The 24,277-nt window shown below is 46.2% G+C and overlaps 1 protein-coding gene across 2 annotated transcripts in view; it reads right to left on the bottom strand.

Moving 5' to 3' along the window:
* Window positions 1-23,962, bottom strand: part of LOC309626178 (uncharacterized protein) — a 167,586-nt gene extending 143,624 nt beyond the window's left edge. Inside the window, exons 1-2 of one of the 2 annotated variants that reach the window (XM_082386719.1) lie at window positions 17,151-23,962; window positions 16,890-17,062 (exon numbers count right to left, since the gene is read on the bottom strand). In XM_082386719.1, coding sequence (XP_082242845.1) covers window positions 16,890-17,062; window positions 17,151-17,189 — 212 coding nt within the window. In that variant the 5' untranslated portion in view covers window positions 17,190-23,962. Of the gene's footprint in view, window positions 1-12,087; window positions 16,850-16,889; window positions 17,063-17,150 lie in introns of those variants that run through there. The other variant, XR_014242986.1, reaches the window with a different exon arrangement.
* Between the last annotated feature and the right edge of the window lie 315 nt (window positions 23,963-24,277).

The raw sequence follows: 24,277 nt of genomic DNA on the forward strand, positions 1-24,277 counted from the left end.
GAAAATGAAAGCCACAGGGCAAGGGTGACCCCACTTCCCATCCTGACATCACAGAGAGGAGCCCAAAGCCAGACAGCGTTGTCATTATCTCCCTTAAAAGGCCAAAGTGAGCCCCAAACCATGAGGTAAAGGGTACTCCTGCCCAGGGATATGCAGGTAAATGTTTAACAGTCAATTCTCTGGCAGGGAGAAGCTCTGATTTGTGGCATTTGTCCATTTCGATGGTGGAAATACTCCCACTATGACCAGTTTCAAGCTACCAACATGACGATACACAAGATGCTTAAAATTTTAACAATTGGCCTCTCGAAAGCTGGCAGGAGCTGGCTCCAACACACCACTTCTTTTATCTCTCAAAAAAAACAGACCTTCTCATCTTCCTTCCCAATCAACTGGACTCGAGAATTCTTCCAGCTGGTCCACACTAATGATCAGGGACAGATCAGCCTCACCCCAGCAAGGCTGACATCTAACAGAGAAGGGTGGACTGCCAGCTGGAGTGTTCCCTGAGCATCCACTGGTGGCTCTAGCCAATGGTCCACTTCACCTTCCCTCTTTCCAGCTCTGAAAGGGAACCTCCTTCATATTCCACCTCCCTGTCTTCATCTCCAGATTCCCTGCCTCAGCCCAGAAGCCTCCACTCCAGCAGAGGGCACCTCTTAACTCCTGGAGGAGCCCGGGACCAGGGTGTAAGCAGGCAGGCCAACACTGGACCGTACGCCTCTCACTTTGTCCAACACAAGGAAGAAGCCCTGCCTTGGGCCCAGGAAAGAAGGAGGAAAGTATGGGGCCATGCGTGACCTGGGGAAGTAGTTCCCCATTGTATCCAACTAGAGAGGTGAGCCAGGCAGAGCAAAACCCAGCTGCTGGGAGCTCCAGAGGACCAATATCCTGAGGGCAAGCTTTCTATTCAGCCCAGAAATCATCCCTGGGACCCACCAAATAAAACCAGAAGAAAGACGACCACAGTTCTCCAAACAGCAGCTGCCAACCTCCACCTCCCATGAGGTTACCATTGCCCCCTTGCTTCCTCCCCCGACCTGCCCTCAGATTTCCTTCCGCAGCCTCAGTCCCCTCATCCCAAGATTCTGGCATCCTAACGGATGAGGAAACCTACAGTGAGAAGACTGAGTTCCACTCTGGCTTGCGTGGGTCCTTGAGAAAGTTTCTAAACCTCCTAAGGCTTGTGTTCTGAAGCCAAAATAGAAATAGTCATCAGAGAGTGCTGTTGAGAGGATTCAATTAGAATGTATGTGAGAAGGACTTTACAAACCAGAGTGTTCCATAAATGTTTGTTATTTTTCTACCTGAGAGAGGTATTTATTTATTTATTTATTTTTGAATTTTATTTTTTCTATACAGCAGGTTATTAGTTATCTATTTTATACATATTAGTGTATATATGTCCATCCCAATCTCCCCATTCATCACACCACTCCCCCCCCCCAACTTTCCCCCCTTGGTGTCCATATGTTTGTTCTCTACATCTGTGTCTCTACTGAGAGAGGTATTTATGTGGGGTGTTTTTTTTTTTTTTTTCTCTTATTAAAGGAACACATATTCTTTGTGGAAATTTTGAAAAATACATTTGAGAATTAAAAGAAAAAAAATTCAAATCACCTACAGTGAACCACCATGCACATCTGGTATTTCCCCCAGTCTTTTTTTCTATGTGGATATAGATATACCTTTGTTAAAAGAAAGGATGAGGATATTTATGACTCAGGGGTAGTGGTGTTTCCCTTCTCCAGCCTGCAGGCCTGACAACAGTGTTTCTCTCCATCCCCGCAGTAGGAAAGAGGGCAGTTAGTCTCTCACTAGAAACAAGGCCTGCTGGGATCCCAAATAAAGAGACCTTGGAGGGCTTCCCTGGTGGCGCAGTGGTTGAGAGTCTGCCTGCCAATGCAGGGGACACGGGTTCGAGCCCTGGTCTGGGAGGATCCCACGTGCCGCGGAGCAACTGGGCCCGTGAGCCACAATTGCTGAGCCTGCGCGTCTGGAGCCTGTGCTCCGCAACAAGAGAGGCCGCGATAGTGAGAGGCCCGGGCACCGCGATGAAGAGTGGCCCCCGCTTGCCGCAACTAGAGGAAGCCCTCGCGCAGAAACGAAGACCCAACACAGCCAAATAAATAAATAAATAAATAATAATTAAAGGTGCTAATAATTTAAAAAAAAAAGAGACCTTGGAAATCGAACCTGTTCTTCCTGATAGAGGCCTTCAAACTTTTTGTTCTGCAAGCCAGTTTGGAAAGACCACATGGCCTTAGGGATCTCCTTGCCTGCCTATCCTGATTTGTAAAATCAATTTTTAAAAATTAAAATTGGGAAGCTTTTCAACTAGTAAAGCATATATTGCTGCAGTCGTGTTGTTCAAATGCTCATTCTCGGGCACTTTTCAATGTGGAACTGAATTTGCTGTAGGAAATACTTTTGAAAACCTCACACCTTTTTCTGTGGCTGGCCCACGAGTCACCAGAGGAACCCATGTAGAACATCAATGCAAATCTGTTCCGCTGGGTTCTCTCTCGGTATCTGACAAAATATCATCTTTTCATCGACGTTACCAAGATCCTATCCCTCACTTCCGCCCTAAAACAGGTGTTTCTTTGGCTGTCAGAAACGACCTGGGTCTCTCTTCCTCTATAATGATAATGGCTGGGCCCCCCTGCCTGAGTCCACCTCACCCTGACTTCTCCAATATTCCAATCCAACTCGGAGTAGGAAGTAACTCCAGGTCTCCAAACCCTTGGGAGGGGCCTGGGATGCTCACATGACTTAAGTGCATTGATGGGAGAATGTGTCCAAAGAGCCATGTCCCGAATGTCACTTCTGTGTGGCTGCATGTACTAGAAGAGCTTGTGACTAAGTATTTCCAGTCCGGAGGTTTCAGGCTAGATAGTGCAAAAACCAGAACAGGCACTCTTCCCTTAAATGCCTAGGACAAGGCCAGCAGCTTCTTGCCACTGCTTCTCTCCAGACACACATAGTAAATGCAAAGAGCAAAGGACACCCCCTCCATTGGTCCTCTCTGCTGCTGCCAGAACAAAAGTCTCAGTGACTTCTGTCTCCTAAGAGAATGTTTAGCCCACCCAGAGGACAGGCCCTGTCATATTCCTTCAGGGTCCCTTACTGTGTGTGAGAGGTCACCTAGTATCTATGGTAAAAACCTGAGCTTTGGACTCAGCCTGACCTCGGCTTGAATGCTGGCTTCACCTCTTCCCGGGAAGTTTGGTCCCAGGCGAGTGTGTCTACCTTGTGAGCTTGAAGAAGGGGCTGTGAGTGTGTCCAGAGGTCACTTGTGAAAGAACGCTTTGCAGGTGCTCAGGGAATGGTGATGAGGGATAAGGGGCTCCTTCCTGAAACAGGCTGCTCAACACTTCGCTCTCAAGCAGAGCTGCAGCAGGACAAGCTAGCTAGCTGGGCTCAGCAAGGGTCGTCTCACTGCTCTCACAGCCCTGTTGGCAGCTGTCTCTTTTCACTGAACTTCCACAGTCCCCTTGCAGCCCTTCCAAAGTCAGCACCTACCAGTCAGGACTCTTCTCTTTGGTTGAGCTGTGCTTCTGAGTGGCCAACCCCGAGGCCTTTCCCACCTCTCAACCAGGACGTCCCCTGTCAGCAGGGAAAGGTAAAGGTAAAGGTGTTGGGCCATCACCAGCTCTTGGTAAAGCACATCACCTTTTAATGATCTCCCCTTTGTAGGCTCACTTCCCAGCACCCAAAAACAGCAGTCCAAGGTTCCAGAACCTACTTCAAAGCGGGACAAGACCTCTCCGGCTCCTGCCCACCCACCAGCATGCATGCAGCCTCCCTTTCCAGGGGCAGAAGTCAATGTAGAGGCAGGAGCTCCAAGCCCTAAGACCATCCAGATAACTTAATTACGTCTTCAGCCCTCACCACCAGAACCCAGGACATCCAGTTCATCCCTTATCCCTGACTCTCTTCTTCATAAGGCTCAGATGTCACCTGTCAGTGAGGCCACGCCTGAAAAAGCACACACCCCTCACCATCCCCTGTCCCCAATTCCCTATTAAATGCAAAGTCTAATTTTCCACGTAGAAAAGTTTTAGAAAAGCACTTCTCTTCCCAAATTCTCTTGAGATGTGACTCAGACAATGTCACCCTGCCAACTTCTTAGAGTCCTTCGTAACTCTCAGGAAGCCAGCCTTCCGGCCCCTCCCGCAGCCCTGGGAGCAGCCGGAGCCCTGTGGGCTCAGTCGGATCCCTCTGGGAAGCAGCCATCACATCTCTCGTGGGTTCACACCTTTCGGGGCCAGCACGGCAGTTATGGCAAGGCACTTTCCCAACATCCTGATCTGACAAACGGGGAGCCCCTTGGGCCGGGGAACAGCCATGGGGCTAAAACCCTTGCTGGTTTCCCCACCCTAAACAGTCTCCTTCCCCTGATACAGGGCACCCCCCCCCCCCAGGCCTGCTGAGAGGAAAGCTGCAGAACCGAGAGAAGCAGCTTCTGACTGGGAAAGTGAAAGGAACCAAAGCAAAAAGGCTCAGATTACTTGTAGCTGGTCTGGGAGGCCACGGCCAAGCTTTCAGCTCAGAGGAGACAATGAAGAGAGTGTGGAGACCAGGAAAGTGAAACTGAACCTGCCATGGCCGCTGCTGATCTACTCGCCACCCAAGGAAGAAGTCACTGCTGCATCTGCTTCCAGCACTGCCAAGACCCGGAATCACAGAGCGTGGCCACAGCTTCCACCAGGCCTGCCTCATCTGCTGCTGGAAGCGGGCCTCATCCGCCCTCCTGCCCCCCTGCCTCCAGTGCCACCAGAGCCTTCAGGCCAAGAGCTTCAAACGCAACAGGTAGCTGGGAACTGTGGATGTCACCAGGCTGCTGCTGGAGCAGCAGGCAGGGCCCTTGAATCTCTGGTCTGTCAGAAGCACCTGGAGGAGACTTCCCTGGTGGTGCAGTGGTTAAGAATCCGCCTGCCAATGCAGGGGACACGGGTTCGAGCCCTGGTCCAGGAAGATCCCACATGCAGCGGACCAACTAAGTAACTAAGCCCGTGCGCCACAACTACTGAGCCTGTGAGCCACAACTACTGAGACTGAGCTCTGGAGCCCGCGAGCCACAACTATTGAAGCCCGCACGCCTAGAGCCCGTGCTCTACAACAAGAGAAGCCACCGCAATGAGAAGCCCACACACTGCAACAAAGACCCAACACAGCCAAAAATAAATGAATAAATAAATTAAAAAAAAAAAAAAAAAGAAGCACCTGGAGGACTAAAGCCATTGGTGCGAAGGACCAGGAGGCCCACCCTCTGCGGGGTTTGCCTGGACAGCTGAGCAGGGTGAGGATTCCCATTCACACAGGCTGGCAGGGTTTAAGGGAGAGGGATGAGAAGGGGGTTTAACCTGGAGACATCAGAGAAAGGGAAGGGAAGTGGGGGAGGGATGGAGTAGGGATGGGGAAGAGAAGGGAAGAGAGGGGAGGGGACCTGGCAGGCAATGCCTAGTTTTAGTGGAGTGGAATATTTTCCCAGTATAAGCCACCAGACAGCTGCCCATCATGTTCATAGAATTATTCTTAAAAGCTTTACAGGAGAAAGTCATTTTTCCAAGTGGCCTGGTGGTTAAGAGTTAGGGATCTAGAGTTAGTCATATAGATTCAAATCCATGCTCTGCTTCTTCCCCCAGGGGTTGCCTTGGATAAATGTCTTTCTAACTTCTCTAAACCTCCATTTCCTCATCTATAAAATGAGGACAGTAGTTCCTACCTTTAGGGTTCCTGTAAGAATTAAGTGAGGTAATGTTTATAAAGTACTTAGCACAGTGCCTGGCACATAGTAAACTCTCCATTGCTACTCTTTTTATTATTATTGTCACGAGTGGTAGATAAGCATCTGAATGAACAAGGTTTTCCACAGCTAAACTTTATGGAAGATGCATGTCCAGCCCTAGGACAACAAAGATCCAGAAAAACAAATTTCAAAATAGCCAGTGTTAGGGTGCTAATGGCTCCATCTATAGTGTTCAGTGGATACGGCTTGATCTACGAAGCGTATAGCCAGACTCACTGGAAACATGCTCCATTGACAAAAGCAGACAATTTGATCTCCCTATTTCTTGGTTCTTTTTCTTATAATAAATTTTCTCTGCCTCCCTCCAAGATTGGATCTGCAAGCCCTGAGGATCTTATTAATCCACAGGAAGGGCCAACAGAAGCTGGGAGAGCACTGACACATCATGGCCCAGTTCCCCAGACCTGCTCATGGCTGTAACTTGGGCTACGAGCCTTCCTGTTCCTCCCCTGAGAGCACACGGAAGGTGTGGAGATGCCATGACACACTCCACCTCTCAGGACTTAACCCACGGTATCAGGAGGTGGACTCATCGTGGCCACCTTGAGGCCCACCCTATGAGCTCAGTTTTCTCAAGGTCACCTTTATATCTTCAAATCAGAGAGGATCGCAGGTGCTTGAGCTCTCCAGGTATGATCCTAGCTCCATGGCACGAGCTCAGAGGTGCTGCAAACCACGCCCCCCAAATCACCCTTCCAAACCCCTGTCCCAACACCTGATATCTAGACCAAGAAGGTCACTCCTTGTGTCACAGAGATGACAAATAGGTTTCATTGCAAGTGCCAACTCCAAATTATTGAGATTAGATTTTGTTTCAGAAAGATTCTCAGGTCTTTTCTGGTCTGAGCAGCATGTTAGCAATCAATTAGCAGTGTCTGCAATGGGGACTGGAAAAGAAGTGCCAATGGTTTTGCACAGAATTGTCATCCTTAAAAAAATTCTTTGGGGCTTCCCTGGTGGCGCAGTGGTTGAGAATCTGCCTGCCAATGCAGGGGACACGGGTTCGAGCCCTGGTCTGGGAAGATCCCACATGCCGCGGAGCAGCTGGGCCCGTGAGCCACAATTACTGAGCCTGCGCATCTGGAGCCTGTGCTCCGCAACAAGAGAGGCCTCGATAGTGAGAGGCCCACGCACTGCAATGAAGAGTGGCCCCCACTCACCGCAACTAGAGAAAGCCCTCGCACAGAAACGAAGACCCAACACAGCCAAAAATAAATAAATAAATAAATAAATAAATAATTTTTTAAAAAAAAAATTCTTTTTACATTTACAGTGCAACTATACGGCCAGTCGAGAACACATGAACTTGTGATGACTAACAACTATTATCAGTAGGGCCCTGAGGTCACAGGAGTCAGAACAGGGACTTTCTGATAAGGGGATTTGAGAATGGCATGCTGCCTGAGACCTGGTGTTGGTGGTTGAGGAGGATCAGCCCAGATGGGGGCGCAGATGGGAAGCTTGGGTGCCTTTGGAGCAGCCCCAGGCCTTGGGTTTCCTAGGAAGGGACCAAAAGGAAGGTAGCTGCCTCCAAATGGGTCACCAAAGCAAATTCTAGTGCAACCTTTTGAGCCCTACCCTGCTGCTAGTCTGGGGCACTCCCGTGCCCTCTGCCCAGAGGGAAGCATACAAAATTCTGACCGCACTGTAAGTGGCAGCCATCACGTACCTTCTACACTCCAGCTCCAAGCTTGGTGCCTTCACACATACTGTACACATCTAACCCACTCCCATGTGGTAGGATTTTCCAAATTCTCCAATATTATATGTTATTGATCTATTTATTATAATTATCCTGTGCTCATAGTTTTTAAAAAAAAATCAAATAGTACAGAAGGGTCTCAGATGAAGAGTAAGCCCCAGCCCCACTTTGCAGAGATAAGTACTCTTCAAAGTCTCTCATAGGACACCCATGTCTGTAGTAGCATTATTCGCAATAGCCAACAGGTGGAAGCAACCCAAGTGTTCATCAACAGATTCACGGATAAGCAAAATGTGGCATGTATGTACAATGGAATATTATTTCGCCAAAAAAGGAGTGAAATGCTGACATGTGCCACAGCATGGATCAACCTTGAGGACATTATGCTAAGTGAAATAAACCAGACACAAAAGGACAAATATTGTATGATTCCACTTACATAAGGTTATCTAGAATAGGCGAAACCATAGAGAGAGAAAGTAGAAAGGTGGTTGCCAAGGCAAGGGGGAGAAGGGAATGGGGAGTTACTGTTTAATAGGCACAGAGCTTCAGTTTATGACGGTGAAAACATTCTGGAGATGATGGTTGTCCAACACTGTGAGAGCACTTTATGTTACTAAACTGCACACTTAAAACCAGTTAAAACGGTAACTCACGTATATTTTACCACAATTTAAAACAACAACAACAAAAAAGCTGTTCTGTACTCTTCCATGAGGAAGTAGAGGTAATCTCACTTTGCACAGCAGTGCAGGACCCTAAACATGACTGTGCAAGCTGACACCATTCAAACTGACCTAAATAGTCAATGGGAAAAATGATGATTGTTCTATGACCTTTAAATGTTTTGTCAAAACATTAAAAACGCTCTTACTGTCCATTATAAATGTAGAGGGAAAAAAATAGTAACTCTATATAATACACTGTTATTTAAAACATTAGGAATTTTGAGAGTTAATGTGTTCTATTTCTTGGTAAAAAACTTATCAAGAGTAGTTTGAACAGTGCTTGCCTTCTTTTTCTCTTCACATAATTTACAATACAGAGCAAGCATCATTTGCATGCCTTCATGAATTTTCATGCTCCTTTGGATCTTTCCAACATGTTACCCATTGAACATTCAATGTGGTGAAATAGATCTAAGGGGTTCTTTAGTGTCAAATGTTTATTTATTTAGTTATTCTATTTTTTGGCTGCATTGGGTCTTTGTCGCTGCGCGCAGGCTCTCTCCAGTTGCAGTGAGCGGGGGCCACTCCACACTGCGGTGCGCGTGCCCCTCGTTGCAGTGGCTTCTCTTGCTGCAGAGCACGGGCTCTAGCCACGCGGGCCTCAGCAGTTGTGGCTTGCGGGCTCCAGAGCGCAGTCTCAGCAGTTGTGATGCATGGGCTTAGTTGCTCCGCGGCATATGGGATCTGCCTGGACCAGGGCTCGAACCCGTGTCCCCTGTATTGGCAGGCAGACTCTTAACCAGTGTGCCACCAGGGAAGTCTTCAAATGTCTTTTGATGTCACTTTTTCTGAGACTTCATCCTTTCTGTCACCACCACTTTCCTCATTTATACTGACATGCCCACCTTCACTAGGTTCCTCTGCCTGCACGTCTAGAGTCTCTGTAATGGCAGCAGTGTCAACATTCCTATGGCCATCTATTTTTTTTTTTTTCTAACTTCATTTACATTAGACTCAAATCCTGCAAAGTTATTTGCACAGTGGAGTAAAAGTTACTGCCACACTGTACGGAATCCAAAGTAGAAATAAGTGCTCCATTTCAACCATAGCAGCTTTCTGTTCCTAGTACAATTTAAACTACAAGATGTTGCTACCGAATGTAAAATAGATAGCCAGTGGGAAGCAGCTGCATAGCACAGGGAGATCAGCTCGGTGCTTTGTGACCACCTAGAGGGGTGGGATAGGGAGGGTGGGAGGGAGACGCAAGAGGGAGGAGATATGGGGCTATATGTATACGTATAGCTGATTCACTTTGTTATACAGCAGAAACTAACACACCATTGTAAAGCAATTATACTCCAATAAAGACGTTAAAAAATAATAATAAAATAAACTACCAGATGTTGAAGGAACTTGAGCTTGCTTTTATATTCATTGGACTTTTTCAATATAATTTGCACCGTAGCTTTGTGCAGGTTTAGATCCCATCCTACCTTTGCTTTGACGTTGCCATTTTCAGATTTTTTGGTCACATACAGTTTTACTTCCGGTGTTATCCCTTTTCATTTATTTGCTGCACTTCCATCTTTGTTGGCCGATTCTCTTTTTTGATTAACTATCTCCGTAAAATGGCATGTGGGTTTATGACCGGAAGACAAGGAAGCAATGCAACCAAGTGCTTTGCTGTCTGTGCATGAACTGAATAACAGATGTGCGTGAATTGAATAAACAGATTGGTTTACTAACCAATAGGCTTTAAAATAAGTGACATGACTGGTCACTGATCAGGATGTGCGTCTGTTGTTTATGTAGTGATCTGTGGACTGAAGAGCTAGCGGCGAAGTTTGTACTTTATGCAATTACATTTAATATACAATGGTAACTGAAATTGGACACATGTTATTGGGGGACTGGTGTTCCTTAAAATGTGGTAACTTAAGTTTATACATGTTGGAACTATGCAAAGCAAGGACTGCCTGTAATACTAATGGATGTTTGACTATTTGTTATATACCAGGCCTTATTCTAAGTGCTTTAACCTATAATCCTCTCAACCTCCACTATTAGTTCCCATTTTACAAATGAGGAAACTGAGTCACAAAGAGCTAATAGGCCCAAGGTCACACAGCTGGCTGGCAGTGGTGGAGCTGAGTCTGTGTTTTAAATTTATATGCTGTACTTCCTTTGGTAGAGATGAGAAAGAGTGATTTTTTGGGGGGAGAGGGTGCCATGTGGCTCATAAAAGTGGCAGCGTGTGTGCCAGTCCACCACAGCTGCCTCTCCCTCCCCACCTACCTAGGAAGATTATCATTCCAACAAGAGTAGTGATCACCACTTTCCCTGCTCACAGAGGAAGAGGCGTGCAGCCTCAAACACCACCTTTGTTTCTTACTTTTTTTCCATTTCTCTTGGACTAGGTAATACATTCACATAAGCTAAAATTCAAAAGGTACAAAGGACTACATCATCCTCTCCTACCCTCTCCTCCAGCCATGATTCTCCTCCCCAGAGGCAACCAAGGGTACCAGTTTCTTCTCCCTCTACTCCGAAGCTGTCCCAGAATGTCTCATACCACCTGCCCCTCCTTTCATGTATCTACTAAGACTAAAGTTTGAACAGGGTCAGAATCCTGGGTTATAGAAAATTTTGGAGTACAAGAAATAATAAAAGCACAAAATTTAAAGGTTATCTTGGGTTTGTTTGTTTCCAGGGACTTGAGAACCACTTGGATACCATGAGGAAAAGGAGTTTGCTTTGGAATTTGAGGAGGGAGGAGCCATGAAGAACCAAGAACTCCTGGTAAGATGAATGGGCCAACAGGGGTGCTCAGAGAGGGCCCTGACTCCCGAGGGGAGGGGATGGGAGGGGAGGGGAGGGGAGGGGAGGTCCGCAGCGCCCTATCCCACCTCGTAGTCTGCCAGTCACTCACGTTCAGAGAGGGCTCTGTATGCAGGCTCTGAATCTCATACTGTCTATTTTTTAAAGGACTTAAAGGGCAAAGAAAAGAATATCTTCATCTACCATGCTGGCTTTTTCAGGACAATATTGATTTCAAATATTCTATCCTGCTGTCCCCTTGAGCTATCACAAATGTTTTAGAAATCCCAACGTTGCAGTATCCAAACCACATCTTCCAAAGGGCCTCTCTCCTCTAAACCTCTTATCTTCTGCAGCACAAAATCCTTTCTTTGAACACGATCTCAGATTTTGGGCTCAGATAATAAGGTAATCATAGAATACGTGAACAGAAGGAACTGGCAATTTAAAGGAAAAGGGAGGAACAGTCAATGTAAGAACACACCCTAGCCCATCTTTATTGAGAGGCCGTTTAGTGTAGCGCTGATGGGCATGGATGCTGGAGCCAGTCTGCCTGGGTTCAAATCCCAGCTTTGATGCTTACTAGCTGTGTGTCCTGGACACAGGGGTTAACCTCTCTGTGCTTCAGTTTCCTCATCTAGTAAAATGAGGGGATGGGTACCTGGTTCTGAGGGGCTTTGTGAGGATTAAGTATGTTAATACAGGACAGTGCCTGGGGCAGAGTGGCGCTCTGTATGGAGCTGGTCTAGCCGCTGGGCCCTCACCCTGTGTTGGCTGCTAATCTCTTTACACACACACACACACACACACACACACACACACACACACGAATTCATCTAACCTCCACAGTGGCCCTCAGTACTTCCACTTGGCATCTGAGGAAACTGAGACCCGCAGAAGCTAAGTGACTTGCCCAAGTCACCCACACGAAGTAGAGGAGCCAGAATTCGATCCCAGCCCCCAGACGCGTGCATTTGCCACCACCCTGCACAGTGCGAACACACTCAGGGGCACAGTGAGAGAGCTGTTTTTAAGCCGACCAAGTCCTCGTTTCTCTGCAGCCTTGCACTTCACCGTCTGCTCACCTGGTGTTGCTCAAAACCACTTTGGTTGCCTCGATCCAACGGCTTCTCGATATCAGCCGCTGATTAGTCCACGTCCACCTGACTCCAGTGAAACTGTCATCACGTGCGAGAGTCAGAGGAAGGCCTTCTGACGGGAACGACATCTTCCAGCCACATGAGGTATGGGGGGAATGAGCTTCTGGGGCCATTCTGCTCTCCAGCACCATTGCCAGGAAAGACTACAACAAAGTATATCCGCATCTGCTTCCAGGAGGACTAGGGCAATGTGGAAGGAAGAAAAGGTTGCGGGAATATATGATAGCTTGGTACACACTTTGAAGCCTTTGGAAATTATTACTGTCACTGTTTGGGCCACCTTTCACCAATTAATCAATATGTCTGATTAGCTGGGATCAAATTTAGGTTAGCGAGTTATTAAAACACGAATATAAAGTTCTCACAGAGGCATATGATGACTATCGATAAGAATAGTCATTGGACAATAATGTAAACAGGGTAACATAAAGACCATCAGATCTGGAGTGGCCCAAATGAAACTAATTAACGGGCTGCATGTGGCTATACTGACTGCTAGGGGCTGGGTGACTTTCGGCGAGCCATGTAACATCTCTGTGCCTCAGTTCCTCATTGGAAAGGGAAGGGTTTGACCGGGCCATCTCTTTCAACTCAGCACCAATCCAGGCAACAGTTCTGAATGTCTCTTACATGCCTGTCAGATAATGCTCCTCAAAGCACCCTATTTTTCCTCCATGACGCTTCTCACAATGTATAATTATGCACTTGTTTTCATGTTTAATAACTGTCTACCCAGCCAGACAAAGCAAGAACCACACCTGACTCAATCACAACATGTAGCACGGTGCCTGGCACATGTGCATGAATTGGTTCATGAATGAAATGCAGGAAACGTGTTAGACACACACTATTCACTAGGACATAATGTGGTATTTACTAGACCAAGTATGTGAAGAGTCTGAACTTGCAGAGAGCAGTGATTAAATCTAAGAGAGGGAAGGACTGAGAAAGAATTCCTGGAGTTTTGTTTTATCTGCTCTGGGACCCAGAAGATCCCCAGGCAGATATATATGTGTTTGTGGTGCGGGGGAGGATTAAAAACTGGGAGGAGGGAAAAGAGGAATCTTCTGTATTAAGACTATCAAGGAAAGGCTGAAAATACATGTTTGGGGGGAACTTCGAGCCATCTGATATTTCTGGAGCATAGAGTGTGAGGCAAGAATAACCTGGAATAAAGAGACAGCAGCACCATTGATGGGTCAAGGTACCAGAGGAGGCCAGGGAGTGAGGATCTGTAATGTGGGGCTTGGCAAGCACAAGGCCACATCCTGTTCTGAAGCAGGTGGTGAGGAGGAAAAGATGGGAGAAGGCGTATCTGAGCTCTGAGGGGGAAGGAGTCTATTCTTGTGTTCCTTTGACACAGAGGTCAGCAAACTTCTTCTGTGAAGGTCCAGATAGTAAATCTTTTTGGCTTTGTTGACCACATGGTCTCTGTTGCAACTTCTCGAGTGTGCATGTGTGAGGCCAAAGCAGCTACATACAATACTTAAATAAATGACGTGTCTGTGTCCCAATGAAATTTTACGTATGGACATGGAAATCTGAATTTTACATAATTTTTACATGTCACAAAATAGTATTCTGCTTTTGATTTCTCTCTAACCATTTAAAAATGTAAAAACTCTTCTTAGCTCACGGGCTATACAAAAACTGTAGTTTGCCAGCCCCTGCTTTGAAGGATATTTAATGAGTTTCTACTATGTGCCAGGCACTAAGCCAGGTTTTTAGGATACAAGATCACTTCCTGCAGGACTCACAGAGTGGCACAGGAATAGGACATAGAAACAAAAGACTACAGTTATATGCAAGCCAAACCCAGTGCCTCATGAATAAATCAATGTCTTCAATAAAAGTATTGCATCAAAATAGCAACATGTATATCAGTTTGGACTTTGACCACCATGAGGGCTGCATATACCATGCACTGCACAAATCCAGAAGGTGCCATTCACATAGGCTCCAGTGTAAATGGTGCCCCATGGAGTTGTGTGAGGGCCCTGGTGGGAGCCCAGAGGAGAAATATGAATTCATCCTAAAGTTGTACAGGAAGCCCTCACAGAGGAAAAGGAATTTGAGCTGAATCTTGTAAGCTGAGTAGGAACTTTGCCAGGCAAATAAAGCAGGATAGGGCATTCCAGGAGAAGAAACGGCATGAAAGAACACAGTATGTGCATATAGAAAAAAGCAAGCAGTTCAGTTGGAGCTCAGAGTGTGGAGTGGTGAGCCATAGAAAATGAGGATAGGAAAAGGGCAAAGGGGCAAACCGATGAGGGCCTTGTGGGTCACACTAAGTAACCTGTGTGTCGTCCCACAACTATGCTGTCTGAACAGCAGCCATTAGTCACATATGGGTATTTAAATTACTTAAAATTAACTAAAATGAAAAACTCAGTCCACACTCACTAGCCACATTTCAAGTACTCAACATACAGTTAGTGGCTGCCATACTGGACACTGCCACTGTCGCAGAAAGTTCTTTTGGGTATGCTGCTCTAGGAGCCTTGAAGGATTTTCAGCAGAGGGGAGGCAGCACCTCCTTTTCATTTTAGAAATAACACACCCAAGTGTGCAGAGTGCACTGGAGCATGGGGACTAATGCAACAGTTCAATGAGAAATCTGACTTTGTGAAAACAGGCAGTGTCAGTGGGAAGGGGAAGAAAGGAACAGATTCGATAGATACTTAGATGATAGATCCTGATGACAGGTGCACGTGGAACTTGAAGGAGAAGACAAACCCCAAGTTTCTAGACTGAGAGTGAATGGCTTCTGTAACCTCAGTGAAATAGCAGGCGAGTCAGCTGCAGAGATTTGGGTAGGAGAGTTGGACTGGCCATTTGTCCCCTCTGCAGCTGTTACAGTGCTACACAACGAAGAGGGTGGGTAGATAACTTTTTAAAAAAATGTTTACTCTTTCATTTCAAGTCACTTTTACTGTGTTATTCCCTGTCCTAAAACAGCTGTTTATCATACTAGCTACCAAAAGTTTCAAGAAGATGAACAACAATCTTAAGATTCTTCTCAAAGCATTAAGTTCTCCAGCATTTGTTGAGCGACTGCTATGTGTAAGACATTGAGGATAAAATGAGGCATGAGAGATACGACCTCAGTCCTCAATCTTTGAGATAAAACATTTTAAATCAAACAAATAACATTAGATACCAATGCCATCAATCCCCTCTACTATTATTTTATGTCTGGTTTTGGAAAAGTGATTTATCTCAGGTTACTGCAATTAACAAAATATCTGAGCAGCTTCAGGACCTTCTGGATATGTACATTTAAGAAAGAGTAAAAGGAGTTCCACCTCTCAGCAAAAGCCAGTAGAAGCTCACTTTCTTAGATATGACTGAATAGGTTGGGCTTAGCAAGCAGACAGACCTGGGTTTGAATCAGGGTTCTGGCACTTATGGCTGCATGACTGTATACAAGTGTAACCTCTCTGAGCCTCGGTTTTCTCATCTGTAATACAGGGGATAATTACCTGGTAGAATCAATTAAGTGAGATAGTACATGAGAATGGCTTGGCAGAATGCCTGATACTTGGAAAGTGTTCAATAAATAGTGGCTTATATCAGTCATTCATTACTGATTTACTCAATGTTGTCAGCTGGGCAAGTGAGCTAGCTACGGTTACTGCCTCTCTTCCCCCATATTCTCCATCATTCAATTCTGATCAAAGCCAGGTTGATTGGGCAGAAGCAGTTCTGCTCCCCCTTGTCTTGGAATTTTTTCTGGAAAAGATGCATTATGTATTCTTTACTTGCAAAGAGTGCCTCTTGGCCTATGGCCAGTTTCTCCCCCAAGTCACATGAGAGTTGAGGTATGAAGTAGGAACCAGAACTTGAGCTAAGATCTATCACCATCATTTTCCGCTGATTCCTGTCACCAGTGATTAATAGTGACAAATTCAGGGAGCACAAGACCACAGAAGTTAGATTTACTTCTAGCATAGGGAAATGAACACAGTAAAAATGGACTATTAAATATCCTCAGATGATTTTTACATATTTTCAACACGTTCCCCATAAAACATCAGTCATACTATGGGAAGCCCAAGAGTGGGCCATCTGTCTGTTTCCAAGCCTTCCAGCTGGCTCTGGTCACTTGCATGGTTGGAAACCAAAAATGTCCGCATGCTCCTAGTGGGACTGTGTTCTCATGGCCACCTCTGGTCCAATTTCTTGTTCATGCTGAAATCTGAGTTTCCTTCTAGCCCTGCCTCCTTACTACTGTTTTGTTCCCTTTGCTGGCATGGACCCAAAGAAGGAAATCAGTCCCTTTTGCATTTAATTTGCCAAGGCAACTGATGACCCAACACTTTTTACCAAGGGTGTGGAGTAATTTCTTTTCAGAAAGTAGACGTGATTACGCAGCACCAGACCTGGCTTACCACGTGTGTAACTAATGCCATCCCACAAGCACCGGTGCTCAGAGGGGCCTGCACTTAGGGTTTCATGCTTTGTGGTCACTTGTCTTTGAAAATCTTTCAAAATTCTTGAAATTTTATCTCTGAATTTGTGCTCTTGTAAGTGAAGTCTGATGGATCAACAGAGCATGCGTCTGGGACTCACTCGCAGTCCTCCCGCCAGCTCCTTGCCTTCCTGGGGCAGGTTCTCAGCTGCACCCCTACTCCAATCCCCATCCCCTGCAACTACCTCCCACCTCTACATGGTGCCCCAGGCCCCCCTTCCCACCCTCACCCTGTGACCTACCCCCAGCCTCTCACCTGTCCACGGCGGGGTGGGATGGTGGGCACGTGGAAACTGGAGAAGCTTGGTCTGACTTCCTGGTCCAGGCCAGGTCCGGAGTGGGGAGCTTACAGAGGGTGGGCGGCATGCGCATGCGCCGAGTCGCAGCCGGAATCCGGGTGCCCACAAGGATCTGCACTTGTGGAGTTCCCTACGCATGAGGGAACACGGGTTAAATAGCAAATTAAAACCAGAGAGAGACTGCAGTTGAAAGAAAAAAAGGCTTTATATTTTAGTACCTCTAACGTAACCTTTTGCTGCATTTTGAACATTTTCATTTTGCAACGGGCTCCACAAACTCTACAGTCGGTCCCGGCTGTCGTTCAGGGCGTTTCTCACCGTCAACATTTCTCGCCACGTTTTTTTGATTCTTCTTGACTCCCATGGAGCGTGCTCATCTCCGTCTTTTCCTGTTCACTTCTCAATCCTTCCTCCGTGCCCGGCCCCAAACCCCAAGTTGTCCTCACTGTGCTATGCAGAGTTATTTAACACTCTTTGTTTCCATTTTCCACCTTCCAGATCCAATTCCTGGAACCTAACTTTTCATGACCAAATGACCTAGAAAATGTTTTCTGAAACAAAAAACAGGTTTCCCTCTGAGAGAAATTCTACCATCAGTTTTTTTGGTTTTTTTGGCTGCATTGGGTCTTTGTTGCTTCTGCGGGCTTTCTTTGTTTACCGTGAGCAGGGGCTACTCTTCCTTGCGGTGCGCAGGCTTCTCATTGCAGTGTCTTCTCTTGTTGCGGGGCATGGGCTCTAGGTGCTGGGGCTTCAGTAGTTGTGGCGCACGGGCTCAGTAGTTGTGGCATACGGGTTAGTTGCTCCACGGCATGTGGGACCTTCCCAGAGCAGGGCTCGAACCCGTGTCTCCTGCATTGGCAAGCGGATTCTTAACCACTACGCCACCAGGGAAGCCCTACCATCAGTTTTTTAAGTAGCAGGATTTTTTTCCTTGATTGTGTGTGTATAAGTCACCAATTACTTTTCATCAATATTTACCAAGTCATATTCCCTGGAACATTAGTCCCACAGAAGAGCCCATTTGAAAAAGAGAAAGAAAAAAATTCCAGGGACAATAAGTTTGGGAAACACCAAATACTCTGCTTCCCTCCTCCCAACTTTTTTTTTTTTTTTTTTTGTAGATGTCCTTGTGGCATTACTTTATTACAGAAACTAGTTTTGGGACTTCCCTGGTGGTCCAGTGGTTAAGACTCCACGCTTCCACTGTAGGGGGCGCCGGCTGGATCCCTGGTCTGGGAAATAAGTTTCCACATGCCCAGCGTTGTGGCAGAAAAAAAAAGAAAGAAACTGGTTTGATTTTATTTAAAATAGCATTTCCCAATTTATTTGTCAATGGAACTCATTTCTTGGGGAACAGCTACTAACTGCCCACTTCGCAAGAATTGCCTGAGAGCTGGCAAACTTTTTTCTGAACATGGCCCACTAATAAATATTTTAAGCTTTGAGGGCCATTTAGTGTCTGTGCAACTACTGACCTCTGCAACCACACACAATACGTTACTGAGCATGGCTGTGTGCCAATAAAACTTTATTTATGGACACTGAGCTTTGAACTTCCTATCATTTTCACATGTTACAAAATACTCTTTTGATTTTTTTCAACCATTAAAAAATGTAAAAACCATTCTTAGCTCGAGGGCCAAACATAAACAGGTGGTGTGGGTGGTTCTTGGCCAGCAGGCAGTAGTTTGCCAATTCTTGACTTAGAAGACCAAGAAAAAAAGTTACTTGTAAACACAAGTTGAGTACCGTTTCTCTACCTTAACGGTTACTGATTCTGAATTTTTTCTAATTGAGCGTTTTGTATTTGGGCTATTTTTAAAAACTGTTATTACCACTTGTGGTTCAAATGGTTCCTGCTCCCAATACGTCAGCTCTTGGTGATAAATAATTATCTCATGTCTGCTACTAATTATCTAATTATCTACTAATTACCTCTCAGCACACGCCCTCCTGATCCAAGCAGGTTAGCTCTCCAAAGCACCTGCCCTCTGCCTTTTGTATTCCCTCTTCATTCTCCATTCTTCAGTTACTCTGATACTTGTCAAGGATAGAGTCTGGATGCAGTAGAACCAGTCATGTTCCTTTAACTCTTTCCATTTTCACGTTTTAAGATACATATACTTCCCCAGAGCCCAACTCCAGAGCCAAGGAACTGAACCACAAAGCAGACACCCACATGCTTTACAGAATAACTTACTCATTCCCAGTCTTTTCATAATTACACCCACAGACACATGTTCTTGACTTCATGACATGTCCCATTCTCCCTTAGAAATACATGGGCGCATCTATTTTTGAACTAAGATGAATTAAAATTAATTTTCTGAGAAGTTATTAAGATTATCGCTTAAGATCACTGAAGGTAGCCTTGGAGTTGCAAAAACTCAGTTTGAAATTACATTGCATGACATACACTTTAAAGGTCTAAATGTATTTGTGTTTTGTCTCCCTTTTAAAATTCCTTTACAGTGGGTATGTGATGGGAACAGAATCAAACAAAGAAGAAATTATAGAGCAGCATCTGTGGGAAATGATGAAAAGGAAAGATGCATGTGATTACTTCAGTGTTCATGTGACCACTTGTCTCTATCTAATTTAGAAACAAACAGAAATTGAATGACAGAAAGTCACCTATGAGCTTGAGAAACTCTATCAGTTCCTAGAGGATAAGGGAAAAAGTCTTCTGTCCCAACTGAGGGACTTCAACAAAGCCATTTTAAGAAACAAACATGAAAATATAAACAATGTCTTAAATGAGAAGTTACTCTGCAACTACCCACACTCGGTCAATAAAGTTTTGAAGATGGGATGTATTGGAGGACTGACCATCAGGATGGTGGCAGTGGGTGGGTAGGTGGCTGGTGACATTCATCCTTAGGCAACTCCAGCCATATGGTTAGGAAGATATATGAGGGAAGCCATCAAAGCAATATTCCAGGAGGAAAGCCATTGGTATTGTTCATGTTTAAAAGCTCCCTAAAGACTCAGGCCTCATTCTAAGGAAGGGGAAGTTGATTACCTGATTCCCTGATTACTTTTGACGTAACACTCTTAGAATATTTACCCCTGCAGCACAGCCAGAGCCAGTGGCTGGGGCATCAGGTGGCGAGTCAGAAGATACAGACTGTCTTCTTAGCTGTGCCACTGACTTGCTGGGTGAGCTTGAAATTGCCTCTCCTAGTTCTGCTTCTGCCACCATCGTTACCAGATGCTTAGAAGCACATCAAGGCCTTAGAGTCCAGTGGTTGAGAACATGGGCCCTGAAGCCAGACTGCATTCAAATCCTGTCTTTCACCTGCAAGCTGGGAGACCTCCTTGACGTTCCTTAGCACCTGTCTCTGTGTTGAGTTTCCTCTTTTTGACAAATGTCACTGGACGAATGTTAGTCATTACTGGGAAGATTAAGAAATGCCCTTATCCCCTCCTAGCCCTGCCTCAGGGGTAGAGAGGGAACCAGGTCTAGCCCAGGTGGCAGTGAGGATCTAGGGATTTGAGGGACAATAGCAGAGAATCCTCATGTGATGCAATGAGACACTGACAACAAGAAGACAACATGCTTATTGAGGGCTGATGACGTTCCTTTGCGTGTGGTACTATGTGCACATGACAACTCTGTGAAGGCTGTTATTCTGACTCTAATTAGCTCCATTTTGCAGATGAGTAACCAAGACTTAAAGAGATCAGGCAAGTTGTTAAACATCCCAGAGCTAGTAAGGGGCAGGGCAAATATTTCAAGTCAGGTTCCTTGGCTCTAAGGCACATAAACACTGCACAAGCTAAGGATAAAAATTCCAGGAGATGGGAAGTTATTGCTTAATGGGTACGGAGTTTCTATTTGGGGCGATAAAAAGTTCTGGAAATAGTGGTGGTGGTTACACAACATTGTGAAGGTAGTGAAGGCCACTGAACTGTACACTTTAAAATGTTCAAAATGGTAAATTATGCATTATGTAGATTTTACATACACAAGCACCAAAAAAATGCCAGGAGAGAGTTTGGAAGGGCCCCAAAACTCCCTGAGGTCAAAGACAGATATGGAAATCAGGGACCAACCTAGGAGTCAGCAATTGAGAAAAACAAAAACTAGAATGTACTTTTGTCCCTCCCTTGCAAAGAAGATAGTTTGTAAAACTCTGGAGCAATAACAAACTTGAGTTTATTCCTTGAAGAAAGCATTTTGCACCCTTGGAAGCCCACAAACTCAAACACACCAATTTTATGAGCCATTGCTAGGGCTTCACAGAGAAAATATATTTTAAAAGCTGGAGAACTACCAAGGGGGAGAAACCCCACCTTTTAAATGAATAAAGCCGTAATAACTACACTGACAGCTGTGTCTGTTGGACAATATTTCTTTCTTATATGATTAAGATTTAGAATACAAAATGTTCTTGCCAAGTAATAAATGAAGTTAAATAAATGTGTGAAAGAGTCAGGAAAATAGAACAGACAACACCTGTGTAAATCCCACAAGAGAGATTTACAAAAAGCAGGTTCTTTCCAGTCATAAAACAGCCTATAAAACAAAAGCGCACAATGAATGCTGGTCCACTTCGTTAAGGAAGCTGTGGATTATCTAGGAAAAGTCATGGAGTCTCATTCAGGACTTGGGCTGGCATTTGGGGAGTACCTGAGCCCTCTTTGTTTTCTTTACAGAATAGCAGGAACATCTTAAACTGGTATGTGAAGGGACATGGGCGAAGGGGGAAAAACAGTGGTGTCATCAGATGTCTTGCTTTTGCTTCTTTATCCAGAGAGTAAAATGGTCCAAACATGAACAATTAGCCTGGCAGGCTCTGACATAATTAAAAACACTCCCTCTACCCTCGTCTCCTTTCCATACAAGGCATTTGGCTGGATCCCATAGAACCTGGGAATGGCCATTTTTTCCACTGGGTTAGGGGCTCCAATCAAATGCATTAGTCATGAGCAGTCGCTGGAGGCCTGGCAGTTGATAAGAAGGTGGTTCACTGAATTCCTTGTAGACTTGGGTCCATGTGGCATAGAACTAGGGCCACTTTCTCCCTACTGGCCTCTTCCCTGGTGATCCAGAGCACATGTGAGGGCAAGGTCTTGGAGGAAACTGTGTCTCCATAGAAGAGGAAGGTCCTGGTAGGGGGGCTGTTTATTCCCGGTAGTACTGCCCTTGCACCTGGGCAAGAGGCACCGCTGCCTTAGGCCCTATTAAAAGTCCCCTCTCTGGCCCTCCACTGGGAGCTGCCCTCCCTCAGGACCAAAGTGATATTTTCACATACACACACACAACCAAGCCCCAGCCCCCTCTTCTAGACAACAGTCCCCAAATTTCCTGCCCAAACAGCCCTGAGCTTACTTCCAGGGACTGCATTGTCTTCTTCTCTGGTTAATGCTCCCAAAACCCAAGGGTGGCCAAGGGCAACATATGGATGGAGCTCAGACATGCAGACTGGTGTGTCCACATGTGTGTGCACAGGCCCCTCTCAGTGCAGAGCAAAGCCACAACGGGAAGAGAAGGTGGGTGGGAACGGCTGGGCAGGCACTCCCTGGACTGCCATGTCCCTGGGCAGAAGTCCAAGAAGTCAAGAATTCTCAATTTGAACTTGACCTTCTAGGTTACTATGAAAGTATACGTGTCAAAGTAGGAGGATACAACTTATTTTATTAAGCAGTTCCCTGGCTTGATCTATAAATTTTGAAGATGTAGACATGTGGTGTGTGGGCCTCCATTTGTCCTTTCCCCCCAGGCCTTGCAAATGTGAGGGGAGGGCTTGTTCCTAGGTTGCATCCTTCTCCTCCAGATGCCACTTCTGGGGAGCAGAATGTGCAGATCGCCCTCCTGCTTATACCTAAGAAGTAAATCAACTCATCCTTGTTTTGCAAAAAAGTCTGTGTTTATTCCTAGAGGTGAAAACATTAAAGCTAAACCATTAGTCTCCAAGTTAACTGAACTGGGCAAGAGAACCAACACTTTCTCCAGGAGAGGTGAACAACTCAGTGATATCCCACAGGAGCTAAAAGGTGATGAAAAGTCCTGCTTCCCCCTGGGGCGGTCACTATTGGTCTAGGAACAGAGGAGGGAGGCAGGCTTCTCCCTGCAGCTGGAAAGCAGCCCTGGCTTTTTCTTAGTGTGAAGAGAAGATACATGTGGAAAGCACCTGTTGGCTGGGAGCTCAAAGCATTTTCCTTTTTCTGTCCCTAAAGAACCTGTCGACTGCCCTGGAGGAGACGAGAGGTAAATTGCTCAGAATAACAAGCCCAGTGAGGCATCTAAATGGGCACCAGCCCGTGTAACTTATGGAAGGGAGAAGGGATAATATGCCTGGCAAACCCTGGAGACTGAGACAGGTTTGTCAGCAGTCAGCTGACCTGAGTGTGCAGAGAGGGTGCCAGGCAGGGCCCCTTATCACATTCCTTGTCATCCTAAAGTGTTTCAACACACTTGAGGAAAGCACCTGGGTAGGGTTATTGACATGCACGTGGAGAGAGAGGAATCAGGCCCCCGGAGGAGGGAGAAGTGAGGGGTGAGCGATGAGCAGTGGGTCTGGGCGAGCTGATAGGCTGAGCTTGGCCAGCGGCCTCGGGATGGCAGTAAAGCTTAAGCCTAAGAAAGGCTGGCTCCTGACCACTCAGCCCAGTGCTGGGAGAAGGGCCAGAACTCAGGGAAGGGGGCACTTGCCCGACCCTAAGAGCAAGCGCCTCCTTAAACTCTATACCTTTGGCACCTTGTTTGCCCTGTCCTCACCAGGCGCAGCAGGTGGTTCTGAGGCACATGCTGAACTGGGCCACACATGGGTCCCCCAGGTTTTCCCTGTCTTGAGAGAGGAAAAGTAAGGCCTGCTGCAGATACGCGGTCCTCTAATGGCTAGCGGGCTCGCCCAAGCCTGGGGCAGGCAGGCTCCCCTTCCCTGGCAGAGATGTGGAGGGCACTGCCCCAGCCACAGCCTTCTTTGGACTCAAGGCTGCTCTCCCAAACTGACCTCATCCCTGCCCTCAGCCGCCCACCCAGCACTCCCTCTGGTAGCCTCTCCCCAGACAATGTGATCCTGGACCCAGAAACTGCCAGTGCTTACCTCCAAGCAGTAGGTGATGTGAGCAGACTAAACACAGGCAAAACTATCTGTGCCTTCCAACCTTGAGAGGTTCTCCTCTCTCTGTGTGCTGGGCACTGTGGGATTTTTGTCAGGCAGGCACTACTGGGACATGGAGGTGGCCTTTAATGGCTACTGGGGGCTTGGCGTTGTCAAAGAATCTGGGAAAAGGAAAGAGTGGTTTAAACTAAAACCTGAAAAAGGCTGTAGGGATCTACCAAAGTCTCACCCACCTCTGCAGCAACATCTCTTAAAAGACAGACCCAGGAAGATGC

The sequence above is a fragment of the Balaenoptera borealis genome, assembly GCF_965194805.1.
Source record: "Balaenoptera borealis genome assembly, chromosome: 3".
Taxonomy (NCBI): domain Eukaryota; kingdom Metazoa; phylum Chordata; class Mammalia; order Artiodactyla; family Balaenopteridae; genus Balaenoptera; species Balaenoptera borealis.